We start from the raw sequence: 15,384 nt of genomic DNA, 5'->3' as shown, positions 1-15,384 counted from the left end.
TTTAACCAACACAGATTAAATTTAACTGAGCAAATATATTTTTATAATAAGAGATGAACATTCAAAATAAAAACCAAATTTTAAAAAGATTTGAGTTTTAGAACGAGAAGATTTTCAGTCGAACAAAAATTCTATCCAAGTTGTGGAAATTTGAAGTAAAATCGAAAAAAAAAATTTTATTTTTAAGCAGTTGAGGCCAGCAGGGGGGAATCTTTTTCTGAATTTGAAATTTGCTGAAAATCCGTTCCCGAGTGGTTGGAAAGGATTCACTAAAATGGATCCCTGTACTATCAAGATAAAAAAAATCGTCCACACTCTGTATTTTCAAATAAAGAAGGCTGATGCGGCGAAGAGTAAGAAAATGAAATTAGCTATTTAATTTGATGACAAAACTTACTTCATTACGGACGAAACTGGTTTCCAGGAGTCGAGAAGATTATCTGCTCTGGAGTAATCGGTGATAAGATGAATTACTTAAAAACTACCGGTGTTACTCAAGCAGGGAGTTTTCCGGGCAAACACAAATAATTGAAGAAGCTAAGAGATTGACATAGGGAGCAATTGTTAACCCGCTTCCTAACTCAGACAGAGAGTCTGATCTAGGAGGATGTCTCCAACTGCAAGAACAAGTCAGGACCTTAGTTGCTTGAAAGCTAAACTACAACTGACGTTTTTGCGGCTTCCCATTTCAAAATTTGCTCTAGCTCCTAACAAAACATCTCAAAGGATTGCACCTTTCTCAATTCTCGGCCAATTAAAAGAACGGGGATGGTTTTTGAAGGGAAAGTGGAAGGAAAGCTTCGTGGTTCGTAGAGAGGGAAAATTACTACGGGACCTTGTCCTTATCGGTCAGCAGAATATTTACAGGACCTGGACCCAAACGGCGCCTGGTTAGCAGATGTCGCCATAAAGTCGAGTGGGGACTCGGAGTGTGCGGTTTAGTGCAATAGGTTTATTACGCCTATTTTACGAGGAAGAAATTCCTCTACTCTTTCAAGTCTTAAACGATACAAATTGTCTTTTCTTCATTGGAGGTTTATTAATTAGGGGTCAGGGTATTAAAAGACTATGGGCTTGTACATGATCGAATCAAGGTTTTTGGGATTATGTTTATGATGGGAGTTAATGGAAAAACGGGTAGAGAGTTTCGAAATTAACAACCCTCGTTTGTTGGTATTTGCTTCTACCATATAATAAAATTAGATAGATTTTAAAACTCAGGGAGTTTTCTCCAAGGCAGATGTCCTTCCAACGCGTGAGAACCTGAAAAACCTTCACAATATGTTGGTTACATTTAAATATTGAAAAACGAACAATGATATGGATGAAATTAGTAATTAAATTAAAATATCGACTAAGTAATAATTAAGCCTAGACAGTCTTATAGTATCGAAAAATAAGTGGGCCCACATAGATTTTGACATTACATAAGACTAATATTAGATAAATTAACTCACACTCTCTTTCGTTCATTAATGAATCTTTCTGCATTCTCTAGGATCTTACAGACGAAGAATGTCTTTTCAGGCTTTCTATATGAATAAACATTCCCTTCTTTATATTCGTGGTGGTTTTTCTTCATATTTCTCCATTTTAAGCGGATTTTCAAAGGGTGCTCACAAAAGAACCAAAAAAATTTTTGTTCTCAAAAATTACCACTTTACGAAATTAAACAAAATCTTATATTCGACGGAATCGGTTTAGTTCCTGTATTAATAGTTAGCTAAGATCTCTAGCTTTCCATAGATACCCATATGTCCAAATAATATGTACTTGGTCAAAATTTATGAGCCAAAAACAAAAACGTCCTCACAATCGAACCGCTTCTCATACCTATTTTTTAGACGAAAATAAATAAATATTTATGAGATTTATAAAAATTATATTGTTTATAAAATTGGTATAAACAATAGAGAAAGAGGGTTTATGAAGAATAACACAGGCCGACAAATTGTACAGCCAGAGACCAGACCTAACATTTCCGAAGGATTTTGATGCGCTAAATCCGAATCCAATCTCAAAGTTGCCCCTGTACGTCAGGTCTTCAAGATATCCTAATCACGTTTGAGTGGCGGGCTAACGGTTGGATGTGTAGGTAATAAAATTCTTTTTGTATTTGAAATCTGTCTAGCGGTTACATTTCGTGTCGATCGTGATTTTTGTATATAGTGAGTTTTAGAATTTCCACGTTACTGTTCATTATAAGGAAAAAAATGAGTTCAAGAACTCCTTGCGCTAAGAAAGTTAATACGTTTTGTCACGTTGGTGGAAAATATAAAACGGACAAATACCGTCGATTAATTAATGATTCGATAAAAACGTCATACTTCAACTGTTATGGGACTTGAATGAAAAATTTGGATAAACCGTGGGTACTAACCTCAATTTGTCATGCTTGTAGATTAAATTTGTCAAATTGGGAAGATGAAATTACCAAGACGCAGAATGTTATTCAACCACCGTTTGGCATGAGCCCAACGATCATGATATTGATTGTTACTTTTGCTTATGCAAAAAGGAGGTTTTTCTAAAAAGTATTTCGAGAAGGTCGCTTACCTTGATGTAGAAAGTGTTACACCAGCTAAGATTGGTATTAGAAATAACTCTGCAAGCAAAAGTGACCGATCAACTCACGAAGCAATGGATACTGACGATCCTAATGCAACTGAAGATTCTTCTTGGGAAGAATCAAATGATGAAAGCCCTAAATTTTTTGACCAAGATGGATTATACGGTTTTATACGTGACCTTGATATTCCAAAAGATAAAGCTGAGCTTTGCGCTTCAAGACTCAAAGAGAGGAAACTATTGTTACCTGGCACTAGAGTAACTGTTACAAAAATACAGAAGAAAAGTTTATCAAGTAATTTTCAATGGACAGTGGGATTGTGTATTGTAATGATATCGAAGGACTCATTAATTTATATAAAATAAACTTATATACGCCAGAGGATTGGCGTCTTTTCATAGATTCGTCTACAGAAAGTCTGAAAGCAGTACTATTACATAATGGAAATAAGTACGCTGCAATTCCAGTAGGTCACTCAACTACACTGAAAGAATCTTATGATACTTTCAATTACTTATGATAAAAATAAAATACAATGTCCATAATTAGCTTATTTGTAGTGACTTCAAAATGACAAATCTTATAATAGCATTACAATCAGGAAACATTAAATACCCTTGTTTTCTTTGCCTTTGGGACATTCGTGCAAGGGATGAACATTGGATAACGGAGAAATGGCCAGACAGATTAGAGTGGACAGTTGGTCCGTATAATGTTCTTTATGAAAGTCTTGTTGACAAAAAGAAAGTATTATTGCCACCACTCCATATAAAACTAGTGCTAATGAAGCAATTTGTGAAAGCCCTGTAGACCAATGGAGAATATTTCAATTATATCAGATCTACATTTACGCATTCAAGTGATGCCAAAGTTAAGGAAGGTATTTTTGTTGGGCCTGATATAAGAAAAAAAAATCGAGATTCATAGTTTAGAATTATTGTATCTAGTATGTTAGAGAATTTAAAAAGATTAGGTTATCTGATGAGTATGAAATTACATTTTCTCAAATCTCATTTAGATTATTTCCCAGAAAATGTTGGAGCATTTAGTGAAGAAATGGACGAATGTTTTCATGAAGACTTCCACCAAAAAAAAACAACATTATCAAGGTCGATGCAATGTGAAAATGATGGCCGACTATTGCTGGTCTTTGCAAAGAAATGATAATGACCCTAGTAGTCATGAACGAAAGTCTCTTCAACGATCGTTTGACATGAAGCGCGAACGTTTCCATAAGAAAACAAGCAATTAGTTTCACCTTCATTGGACATACAATCGTAAGTCTTGCCTTAACTGAATGGGAAATCGTAAGTCTTGCCTTGACTGGCTGGATGATTCAAAGTCTTGTCTTGACTGACTGGGCGATTCAAAGTCTTGCCTTGACTGGCTGGGCGATACAATGTCTTGCCTTTATTGGCTGGGAAATTCAAAGTCTTTCCTTGATTGGCTGGGCAATCTAAAGTCTTGCATTAATTGGCTAGAAAATATTAAGTACTTCCTTGCGTAGCTGGACAATCCCAAGTCTTTCCTTGACTGCATGGGCAATCGTAAGTCTTACCTTGACTGGCTGGACGATTCAAAGTCTTGCCTTAACTGAATGGGCAATCGTAAGTCTTGCCTTGACTGGCTGGACGATTCAAAGTCTTGTCTTGACTGACTGGGCGATTCAAAGTCTTGCCTTGACTGGCTGGGCGATACAAAGTCTTGCCTTTATTGGCTGAGAAATTCAAAGTCTTTGCTTGATTGGCTGGAAAATTCGAAGTCTTTCCTTAATTGGCTGGGCAATCTAAAGTCTTTCCTTGATTGGCTGGGCAATCTAAAGCCTTGCCTCAATTTGCTGGAAAATATTAAGTACTTTCTTGCGTAGCTGGACAATCCCAAGTCTTCCCTTAACTGAATGGGCATTCGTAAGTCTTTCCTTGATTGGCTGTGCAATATAAAGTCTTGCCTCAATTGACTGGAAAATATTAAGTCCTTTCTTTCTTAGCTGGATAATGCCAAGTCCAGCCGTAGTAAGCTGGAAAATCCTAAGTAAATTTACAATATTGAATGAATCATAATAGTAATTTTTTTAAAGCCCTAACTGTTTTCTATATTCGCTCATCTAGGAGTTATTACAAAAAACTGAGTCAATCGAAAAGAAACCCCTGAAAATCCTTTAGATAACATTTCCAAGGGACAATGGCATACCATCTCGGCGTTAATGGGTTAATACTCTAAATTTAAAATTTTTATTTCAAGGTTAGCCCACTTATAGTGTGGAATTCAATTATTTCACGAAATGTAAACGAATAAATTCGCTGCTCCCAGGGTTAGGTGGGTTAGCCTGCTTATGATTTAGTAGGAGTGATTTCTGGGTTTAGGTGGATTAGCAGTCAGGTGGGTTAACCAACTTATGGCATGGAACTTCATTATTTCAAGAAAAATATGCGACTAAACTTATTGTTCCAGAGTCAGGTGAGTTAGCATGCTTGTGGCTTGTTAGGGGTGGTTTCTACCCCTAGGAAACGGCTTCCGTAGAAATGGAAAGACACGGGTTCCATATTTTTTATTGTTTTATCAATGTGCAAAGTTTGGTTCCAAACGACTGTATGCTTTTTTATTGATATTTTGTGCGGGATCCTTTGTCCTTTTTTAAAGCCCTAAATTGTGGCCGCCGAATTGGATCTTTTAGGGTTTGTAACAAAAAACTGACACCGGAAATAGAAAGGGCACCCACGAAAACCGCTGAGATAATATTTTGAAGAAAAAATATCTTACGGTCAGCAATAGAGAATGCGTTGTATAAATCTGAACACCTCAGCGTTAATGGGTTAAAACGCTAAAATAAAAAATTTCAAATTACAATATTTTAGTGAAAAATAAAGATATCCTAATAAGTCCAAGTAGGTTTGAAAGGGGGAGATTAGTACTTTCAAATTCCATATTAGCTTTGTGGTAGACATTTTTCTTGTACAGTTACATAACCTCAAAAACAGCTAAAAAACGCGTTTTTTGCACATTTAGGTTAGGATATCTTGAAAAGCTGACGTACGGTAGAAATTTTGAGTTCGGATTCGGATTCAGCGCATCAAAATCCTTCGGAAATGTTTGGTCTGCTTTCTGGCTTTTGACTTTCGTAAAATTTTCTCGGTCTGTGTAATCAATATCATGAATGTTATCAGATATAAGGTACGCAACAATTTCAGAAAAATTTATGACACTAGTTGCATGGCTGACTTCCTGTTAAAAATAGTCATTTTGTGACAATAATCCATTGCGAGAAGCATTCATTAAATCTAAGTATTTTTGTTGTTTTCAAGAGACTAAATATCGATATAGATAAAGCAAAAGATTCCGATGGATTATTGATCAAATTGTTAAATTTGCATGAAAGTAGAATATTTTCAACCCAAACAGGTGAACTTTTGCTTAACGAAACAGAAGGCTTTTGAAGCAAACAGAATACCAAAAATATAGGAATTTTGAATGAAATAGTTCAACTTTGATCTGAAAATAATTAATTGTTCAGAAAATGGTTGAACTTTCAACCAAAGAGATAAATTTTTAACAAAAATGATGAATCTTCAATCCAGAAATTCATTTTTAACAAAGTTGTTCAACATCGATTGAAGTAGTTGATTTTACAAACGAGAAGATTAATTTGAGGGACTCATCGTAGCTTAGATGGTATAGTGATTGTCTTTTGTTCCAAAAATGCAGCCTTGGCAGCCACGCTGGCGCGGGTTCGATTCCCAAAGCAGGAAGCGAAGATGAACGTGCGTTCTTAAAGCTTTGCTTCTGCCCCTTAGGATACTTCCCTATAGATACCATACGGTTTTCTTCTTCCCTTCTTTCTCTCCTCTCCTCTTCCGTTTCATTCAGAGAAGGTTGGTTTCGTATGAGGTTCCATGCCTAATACTTTGAGGAATGCTTCAGATAGGTGTGTTGTAAGCACAGTTAGCGTATGCTGCGGAACTTAGGGTAGGTGGGGCAATGACAGCCACCCCAACGTGTAAAAAAAGAAGTTTTCAATGATTTTCATCCGCTTGAAACTTTGTGAGATGATAGTTCGTATAATATTTCAACAACAAAAATCGTCAGCTGGCTCAATGCAGGTGGCAAACCCGTCAGCTGGTTATGGAAACATGTAAACAAAAAAAATTAATGCAATGATTTCCTTCCACTTAAAACTTCGTCAATTGATAATTAAAATCGTATCTTTTATAAAAATAATCGTCAGGTGGCTATATGTGGGTGGAAAACCTGTCAGCTGAGGCAGTGAAATGTCTCGTGAGCGACGCTCGGCAATGTATAATAGGTTAGCTGACGGGTTTTCCACCCACATACAGCCAGCTGACTTTATTTGAAATTTCAAGTGTTATGTCGACTATTATCTGAGAATTTTTAAAGCAGAAGGAAATAATTTTTACAAAGTTATCCCAAGTATATAAAATATATATGAGTAATATAAAATAGAAATAAACATAATTGCTGAAGAGCGCAATGCTGTAAATTGTTTCCAAAAGTTTTATTCACGTTTGAACTGTACTACAAAATGAAAGTTAAATGAATAAAAAATATTTGACTATTAAAAAAAAATCGAAAAATAATTATAAATAATTTTAAAAACTGAATTATGCTAATCATTTATTAGGTGCGCACCTAAGTTTCCGCTGTATGCCAATAAATGGCTCCAGCAGTGAGTGCTGGTCGATTTTGACATTCAAAACTTCATGAACCAAGTTTAGACATATCGTAAAAAAACCGTGTTGACACATTAGTGATTTTATTTTGACATCATGTACTTTTGGCTGTGTTAAAATGTTTGATTTTGTGCCAAACAATCGTCATTTGCAGGAAGTGTTGACGCATAAATATTCGGCGAAGCCGACGACGTAAAAGCATGACCGGGCAGTCCCCATGACTTTCTTCTCTTTGGGTTGCTGTAATGAATCCATTTTTCATCACCCGTCACGATGGAATGATGAAAACCCTTCGTTTTTTGCAGCTAAAGCAGTTTTTCACAGGCAAAAAAACGACGGTCAAATTTCACAAAATGGCACAAATCATAAGGAACTCAAGTTCCTTGTTTTTTAATCATTCCCAACGCATGCAATCGCTTAAAAATGGCGGTGGTGGGTGACTATTAATTCTGAATCAAGCAATTTTTGCGTTTGGTACGGATCCTCATTGAGCAATGCCTCCAATTCGGCGTCTTTGAAGGTTTTAGCCCTTTCTTTACGCAGACGGTCGTCAACATGGAAATCATCGTCTTTGAAGCGACGGAACCAGTCACGGCACGTTGTTTTACTTCTCCGCAAACTTGTTGGTGCTCTCGACCCGCTTTAGCCGCACAAAATCAACCATTTTCACACAACCAAAAGTATATTGCGCCCAAATAAAATCACTGATGTGTCAACACGGTTTTTTTACCATATGTCTAAGCTTGGTTAGTTGCGCACCTAATATTTAGATTAATTTCGAATTCCTTACCTCTCTGTACAATTTATTAAATATATTTAACAGAAATCGAATGCCGACAGTAAAATTATTCATTTTTATAGTGATAATTGAAGTTGCAGTTCATTATTATATTCTTTGTAAGTGTATTAAAGAACTTAAGTGGCACAACCTTCAAAATTTTCTCACTTTTAGGATAAACAATCCTAATTTGAAATTTAAACTTTTAAATGAAAAGCATCGCCTTCTTAAAATGGTACACTTCTTAAAGTTATTTTTTTTAAATCATACGCAGGGTGGCGACTTAACCGGGAAACCGGGAAAGATCGGGAAAAGACCGGGAATTTAATTAAAACACCAAGAACTTATTTCAATTTGGTTAAAAAATAGGGCCAAGTACCAATTACGAGCCAAGTAATTTTACTTCCGAGCTAAAAACTACATTTTTAACTAAAATGATAAAGATTAAACAGTAATCTTTGAAATTTAACACACACACACAAAAGAATTATTAGACATGAAGATTAACTTGCAAAGAAAGACATCTTTTACTACAAAAAAATCGATATTTGACCAAATATGTGGATTCTCAACGGAATAGCTGAATTTAAATTTTTAAATAATAAAGACAAATTTTTACCCCAATTGATGAATTTTGAACAAGAAAAGAATAATTTTCAGCCAAAAATGCACATTCAAATTTTCAGTTGAAGGAAATAATTTTCAATAAAACTGAAATGAATTCTTGATTTTTTAATTAAATTCCAGATCTTTTCCGGTTTCCCGGTTAAGTCGCCATGCTGCGTATGATTATTAAAAAAATTAATTCAAAGACTGTGCCATTTTCAGAAGGTGATGCTTTCAATTTAAAAGTTTAAATTTCGAATTAGGAGATTTTATTCAAGAAGTGAGAAAGTTTTGAAGGTTATGGCCATTTGAGTTCTTTAATACACATACAAATAATATAATAATGAACTACAACTAAAAATTTAAAAAAATTTACAATCATTATACGATTTTCTTAAATAATTAATCAAATATTTTTAATCCATCTAACGTTTTTTTTGAAGTACATTTCAAACGCGAAAAAAGTTCCAAAACAATTTATTATAGAACAACTTATCATAGAACAATTTAATATAGAAAAATTTACTTTCGAAATTGGAAAGAGTGTTCTCCCGGAAAAACTGAGGTTTCATTTATTAAAATGCAATTTTTTTCAAAAATTGTTAGGAACATGCTAAAAAATGTATTGTCTGCGAAATTAGAGAAAGGTGCAAACAATCGAAAATACAAATGTATTTTACATTTGATTTAATATTTTCCTTCTTTGAATCTGAAACTTGAGGTAATAGGATTGTTAAACATTTTTAGTATTGCAACAGTAGCATCACACTTCGGAATTTAAAGCATGATACTGTCAATGTATAGGATATATCGAATGCTCCAAATTTCATGTGTGGTTAACTTTACAGTATTTTACTATTGGTCATATGCCATCTTCAGTTAAGGCTTAAATTTTTTTAAAATAAATAACATATGCTTTTGAATTTATAGTATATGTATTTGGCCAAGCGTGAATGCGCCGTTTGACGCTTCAAACCAATATTTCATTGATTCAGAAGTATGGTTTTCTCAATCCACTATAAAAATATTTACAATTTTTTTAATTAATCTCTTTCTTACCGAACCCTTAGTTTTTTATTTATTCGTAAAAACCAGCATTGAAAATAATTAAATTAAATTAAGGACAATCGACACGAGCTGTGAAACAAAAATAAGAAGACAAAAGTTGTTCATCCAAAAAAGAGCTACAAATATGTTATTGATTGTTTTTTTTAATAGAATACGAGGTTTTTATTTGAATCGTCGAAAAGTTAAAAATAAAAAAGTGCAATTTTTGGACAAACGATGCAAACTATGAAAAACATGAATGAACAAAAGTTGTTATTCCAAAAAAGAGTGAAAACTGATACACACTTTTTGTGAATAATTTTCTCATAGGACGTGCAGTTTTTGTTTGAATTGTAAAGATAACATTCAAATTGGAAAAATGATATTTTTGTAAAATATGACAAGAGCTGAAATAAAAATGTCACAAGTCTGAATGAAAATGAGAATAATTTCGGCAGCGGTTTTTCAAGTATAATTATTTCTTCATTTTAAAAATGATATGAAAATTATATAAAAGTTAAAAAGGCATATCGGAAATTGAAAAAATTAGTCATCACCAGAATTCGGTGGTTCTATTTAATTGAAATGTTTTACCAAAACCTGGATTCGAACTTTAAAACACGCGAAGTGAAATTTACCGAATACAAAGGTGTGAAAATCTGCGATTTAAGGATGCTGTTACCTGTTTCAAAATTATTAATTTTAATCATTTTTTCAGCTTATATAAGGATAAAATATTTACCATTAATTTCTTTAACCTCATTTTTTAAATTAAATATATGCATTTTAACCTTATATCAATGCTCATTATTCGAAATTCAAGTACACAAAGTAAAAATGATAATTTTTATCGACCGAAGTCGATTAGTACAGTCAAGTATCATTTGTTGCAACACTCGTTTATTGCAAGTCTTGTTTATTGCAAGCCAAGATACTCGTCTATCGCAACTTCGCTTACTCCCATCAATGACTGTCACATTTTCCGTAGAGCCAATGAAGGCGGGGAAGCGGGAATGTATTGTGAGACACCTAACGTATACGTAGAGTTGCAAGGTCAACTCTCAAGGTGCAATAGACGAGATGTTAGCGTTTCGAGAGAGTTGCAATAAACAAGGTTTGACTGTCATTACTTTAGTAAGTTTTTCTCACTATTTTAAAAAGCAAACTTGTCATTCATTTAATAAACCTTATTATTCGAATTTAATAACGCTTCTTATGCAGTACTTTTTAATTAAGTATTTATTATTCAGACTGAGGGAGTAGGTGTCAAGTTTTCGACAAAGAAACAAATTTGTATATTCTTAATCTTTTTCATGATAACTTCAATTATTAACGGATTTTCACGAATATTTTTTCACTTTCTTTCAATTAAATGAATAAACTAGATAGATAAACGTTATTCTGATGATTAAACTTAAATCAAGCCATCCTTTGAGAGGTTAGATTTCGTCACCAACCTGAATGTCATAACAATGAAAGGAGCATTCGTTCCACATGATTCAACATGCTACGATGTGTCTGGCTGTACTTTTGTATACTCTTTAATATTTCTATTATTACTGCAAATATTAATTGATTTTCATACATTTTTTTATTTTTTTCAAATTATATAAATAAACTAATTCTGCTAATTAAAATGTAATCAATCGATTCCTTCGCAATTTTAGTTTTTGTAATTGGCCTGCCTCTCATAACTATGAAAGCGTCATTCGTTACGAGAAAATTCGACGCGCTCCACGGTGTCTACCTCGAGCCGGTTTGAAGCGTGTGGATGACTGGGCCGCGTAAGTGCACACACAGCTAACATTGATCATCAGTGCTATTGTTCCTTATTTTTTACTGTATAACAAAATATGAACATATAATCGATGACCCGGCTCTGTCCAACTAAAGAGAATAATATTTACATGGCTTAAACAAGGAATCAGAAGAAAATATTCAAATTGGGGCCAGAATCTCAAATACAGTTTTATAAATTAAGTGGGAAATTAGGGAATTTAAATGGAAAGTGAAAGGTGGTTCAGCAGGCACTTATAGAAACAAGGTGGGCATTTTATGAATAGAGCTCAGTAAAAATGCTAGATTTAATCGAATATTTTCGGCCAAGTTGGAAATATTTGTGGGCTGGAAAAAGCTAAATATGTGACCTGACGGGAGAAATGGTATCTAAGCGGAAAAAATCAATTTTTTGTTTATTGCAGTTTTAGAAACTTCATGTTCTCATTTTCTAATAGCGTTAACGCAATAAATTTCTGACAACCACTTAATCATTGAGAAGAGTTGTAAAGTTGGCTTGGAAGCCCATTCTGACTAAAAAGCTCGTTTTGAGCTGCCTTTTACTTGGTTCTTCTGTAAAATTGGTAAATTCACCCTTAGGTACATTTTTTCGCGACAGGTGACATATGTTGAACCTAAATCTCGTTAAGCTTATTTTAAAAAACATTTTATTATGTTGCTTTCACGAAAAAAAATTTGTTTGCGGTAACTCAAAAGTTTCAAAATCAGGATGAAAATATATTTTAAAAAACTAAAAATTCTAAATAAAAAACATGTGTTTTCCGAAAAAGAAAAATTATAACACGTTTCTTGTTTTAGGATGAAAAAATTTTCAGATTCCAAATATTCAACTTTTTTCAACATTTTTACATGTAAGTCAATAAAAAAAACATAGTTTTTTGCACACTTTAAAGAAATTTTCAATTATACAGATTACTTTATTCTTTTTCTGATTTTGTATAACTCTTTACTAATATGAACTGACTATATTAAAATTTTGCCACAATTTTGGAACAAAAAGAACTTTTTTTTTAATTTTCAAATTCAAAAACCCTATTCACGAGGTTGCACGGCACTAAGGAATGCTGAGCGGGCGGATGCGAAGGTTAACCTGCCTAAATAGGTAATGTATAGGTGGTTTAGCGGGCATTTATATAGTTTAGGCGGGCATCTATGCAATACGCCAGTTGAGAGACCAGTTCAAAATGCTGGACGAGCAATAAGAATGTTTAAGCGGGCAGTCAGCTTGACGATGAACGGATGTTTATATAAGCTGAGCTAAAAAGGGGTCTAGAGAGCAGTTAGGAAGATATATTTAGAAGTGAAAAGGCTTTCGCATATTATAGTTTGTTATTTGTTCCATAAGTTTCATATACATAAAAATTCAGAAAATGTTTAAGGGTTATACAATTTTGGTAGTAAAAGAAAATGCGAACTATTTTTCCGAGGGGTGCATCAAACATGACGACTTTCACGTAGGTTTAGCTTTTGGTAACAAAAAATAATATGAAATTAGAAATGATACTGTAATAGAGATATTATACAGGATGCCCCACCACCTGTGGGACAACGGGCAATGGTGGATAGACCAAAAAAAATAAGACACAAATTCAAATACAAGAATGTTGTGTGGTCATTTGTTTAGAAACTACAGAGCAACAAAGTTCCGTGTAGGTATGACGCCGCGCGTAATATAAGTTCCGCTTTCGCCGGGACGCCGCCCACCTCCCTGGCTCTAACCGGCACTCACACTACGCGCGGCGTCACGCCTACACGGAATTTTGTTGCTCTGCAGTTTCTAAACAAATGACCGCACAACATTCTTGTATTTAAATTTTTGTCTTATTTTGTCGTTGTCTACCCACCATTGCCCGTTGTCCCACAGGTTGTGGGACACCCTGTATAACCACTGTCATCTTCAAAAATTTGTTTGTATATAATAAATCAAGTAAAACTGGTAAACTTTTCATTAGCTCGTATCTCAATTTTGTTGTTTGTTTGAAAAAATGAATTAATTTAACATTTTGCTTGTTATGATGTTTCAGAAGCACTTTCATACGACTGAAGTGTTATCCAGTACCCATACAATAATGATATCTATAAAAATGTTTGTATTTTGCGTGATGACTATTCTTGGCTGCTTTTCCATAGCATTGGACGCGAGATCGTCATTTGAAAACGTAAATAATGAATATATCGACTACGTTTCTAACAGTCTTTCTGCTCAGAATTTACCACAAAAGAGATACACCTACGTTTCTGAGTATAAAAGACTACCTGTTTACAACTTCGGCATTGGAAAGGTATGTTATTGTAGAACTCTTTTATTTTATTTACGTACATATTAGCAATTATTAGTACGATAATATTTTCAATTAATTTCTTGAAATGAACATGATTCAGAAATACTTTCGAAAAGGGCATTTAAGGAAATTTGACTTAACTTGTCACAAGTTCCACGTGGCACAGGAGTCACTATTGTATCCCTAATGAAAAGCCGTAAACGGATTTATGCTGAAACCTAACAGAAATTAATTGATTCACTTTTGTTGATTTATTTCTTTGATTTTTTATAGTATTACATTCAATTTTTTCAAAGTACCCTCTACAGAAAACGCTTTTTTTGAACACCAAAGGCCAATACTCTATAGTGCATGGGGGTGAAACTTAATTATAGATATATTTATTTAAAAATACTTTACGCCATAGAGCTTACATGATTGGCACTCGATGTGTCTTGGCAGAAGCGTCGTCCCGATCAAAGGGGAGCTTTCAGTGTTGAGACTTGAAGCCCAAATGATATTAATCTGGTTTCGAGATTTCTTTGGCATAGAGTGCTTCGTATCCACCAAATTGCAGGCTGGTGTTAGATCATGTATGCCTCGAACAGCTTATCTAGCGTCTTCAATATTATGGTCATTAAAATCGTCGGCCAGAAATCTTTAGGAGTAGTTTGGCCCTCTATCACTGGATCAGGAATAAAAATCATTTCGCTGTCTTTCCATGTTATTCACAGGTGTTTAAGAGGCCATTCTCGCTCACGCATTTCTCCTCGCGGATGGTTGAACCTGTGAACCTGTGAGGTCGACTATCATTAGGTGGTTCAAACGCTCATCTTCGTCTTCGGCAAGTCGCTATTGTAGGATCTTATGAGCGTACTTAGAAGCGCCAAAACGCCCCTAACATAGTGTGTATTTATCAGTAAGCTTTCCACCTTTGTCGTTGATTAACTCAGTCAGAGCGTCTCTGAACACTAGGTACTCTCGAAAGGTTTCTTTATATGCTTTGAAGGCATTCAGTCCCCTATACCATCACGCTCAGTCCCTCTTTGAGCCTGAAGAATGTCCTGCTCGTCAACAGCCAATTCTTCGCTCCTCTCGGGGTATCGTGTCAATCACTTTCGAGATTTCCCCTATCAGCTCATCCAGCTCTACTTCATTGAATTCAGTAGCTAGTGGAATAAAAATCACTTTTTTCAGAGCTCTGTGTGTAGGTAGAGGGTCTAAATAATAAGAGCTTCGAAATGCTGACCCAAATCTCTTTTTAGACTCTTGTGAACCTACAGTGTCTTTCCCGATTAAGGGAAGCATGTCAGTACTTCCGAGAATTTGGTACACCTAGTGCTGCACTTTCCAATGCGCTTCCTTTAGTTTATCTTCTTCAGGTGCTTCGTCCAATTTAATTATTAATCGCTTCCACCACCTGAAAGATTGCGTTACTCTTAGGGAAGGTAATCAGTTGTTAGCAATAATTTGTTTACCCTTACCACTATTTTATTTTATTAATACTGCTACCTTATGATTATAAGACCGGTGCATGAAATCAATGTACCAGGTGTATACATATGAAACCGGTATTTTTTCAAGAAAAAAACACATTTATTTCAAGAGAATGATAACAAATATTTTATTCAAAGTATGCGC

At 34.5% G+C, this 15,384-nt stretch overlaps 1 protein-coding gene across 7 annotated transcripts in view; it reads left to right on the top strand.

Annotated features, from left to right (window-relative positions):
* LOC117173462 (allatostatins) overlaps positions 1 to 15,384 on the top strand; it is a 386,079-nt gene that overhangs the window by 369,218 nt on the left and 1,477 nt on the right. For 6 of the 7 annotated variants that reach the window (XM_033362052.1, XM_033362047.1, XM_033362050.1 and 3 more), the window contains one exon: positions 13,507 to 13,764. In XM_033362052.1, the coding sequence (XP_033217943.1) occupies positions 13,552 to 13,764 (213 nt within the window). In that variant the 5' untranslated portion in view covers positions 13,507 to 13,551. Of the gene's footprint in view, positions 1 to 11,374; positions 11,470 to 13,506; positions 13,765 to 15,384 lie in introns of those variants that run through there. The other variant, XM_033362053.1, reaches the window with a different exon arrangement.

This window comes from Belonocnema kinseyi, chromosome 5 (genome assembly GCF_010883055.1).
Source record: "Belonocnema kinseyi isolate 2016_QV_RU_SX_M_011 chromosome 5, B_treatae_v1, whole genome shotgun sequence".
Lineage (NCBI taxonomy): Eukaryota > Metazoa > Arthropoda > Insecta > Hymenoptera > Cynipidae > Belonocnema > Belonocnema kinseyi.
Note: the sequence above shows the minus strand (reverse complement) of the source record. Positions and strands in the feature narration are given on the sequence as shown.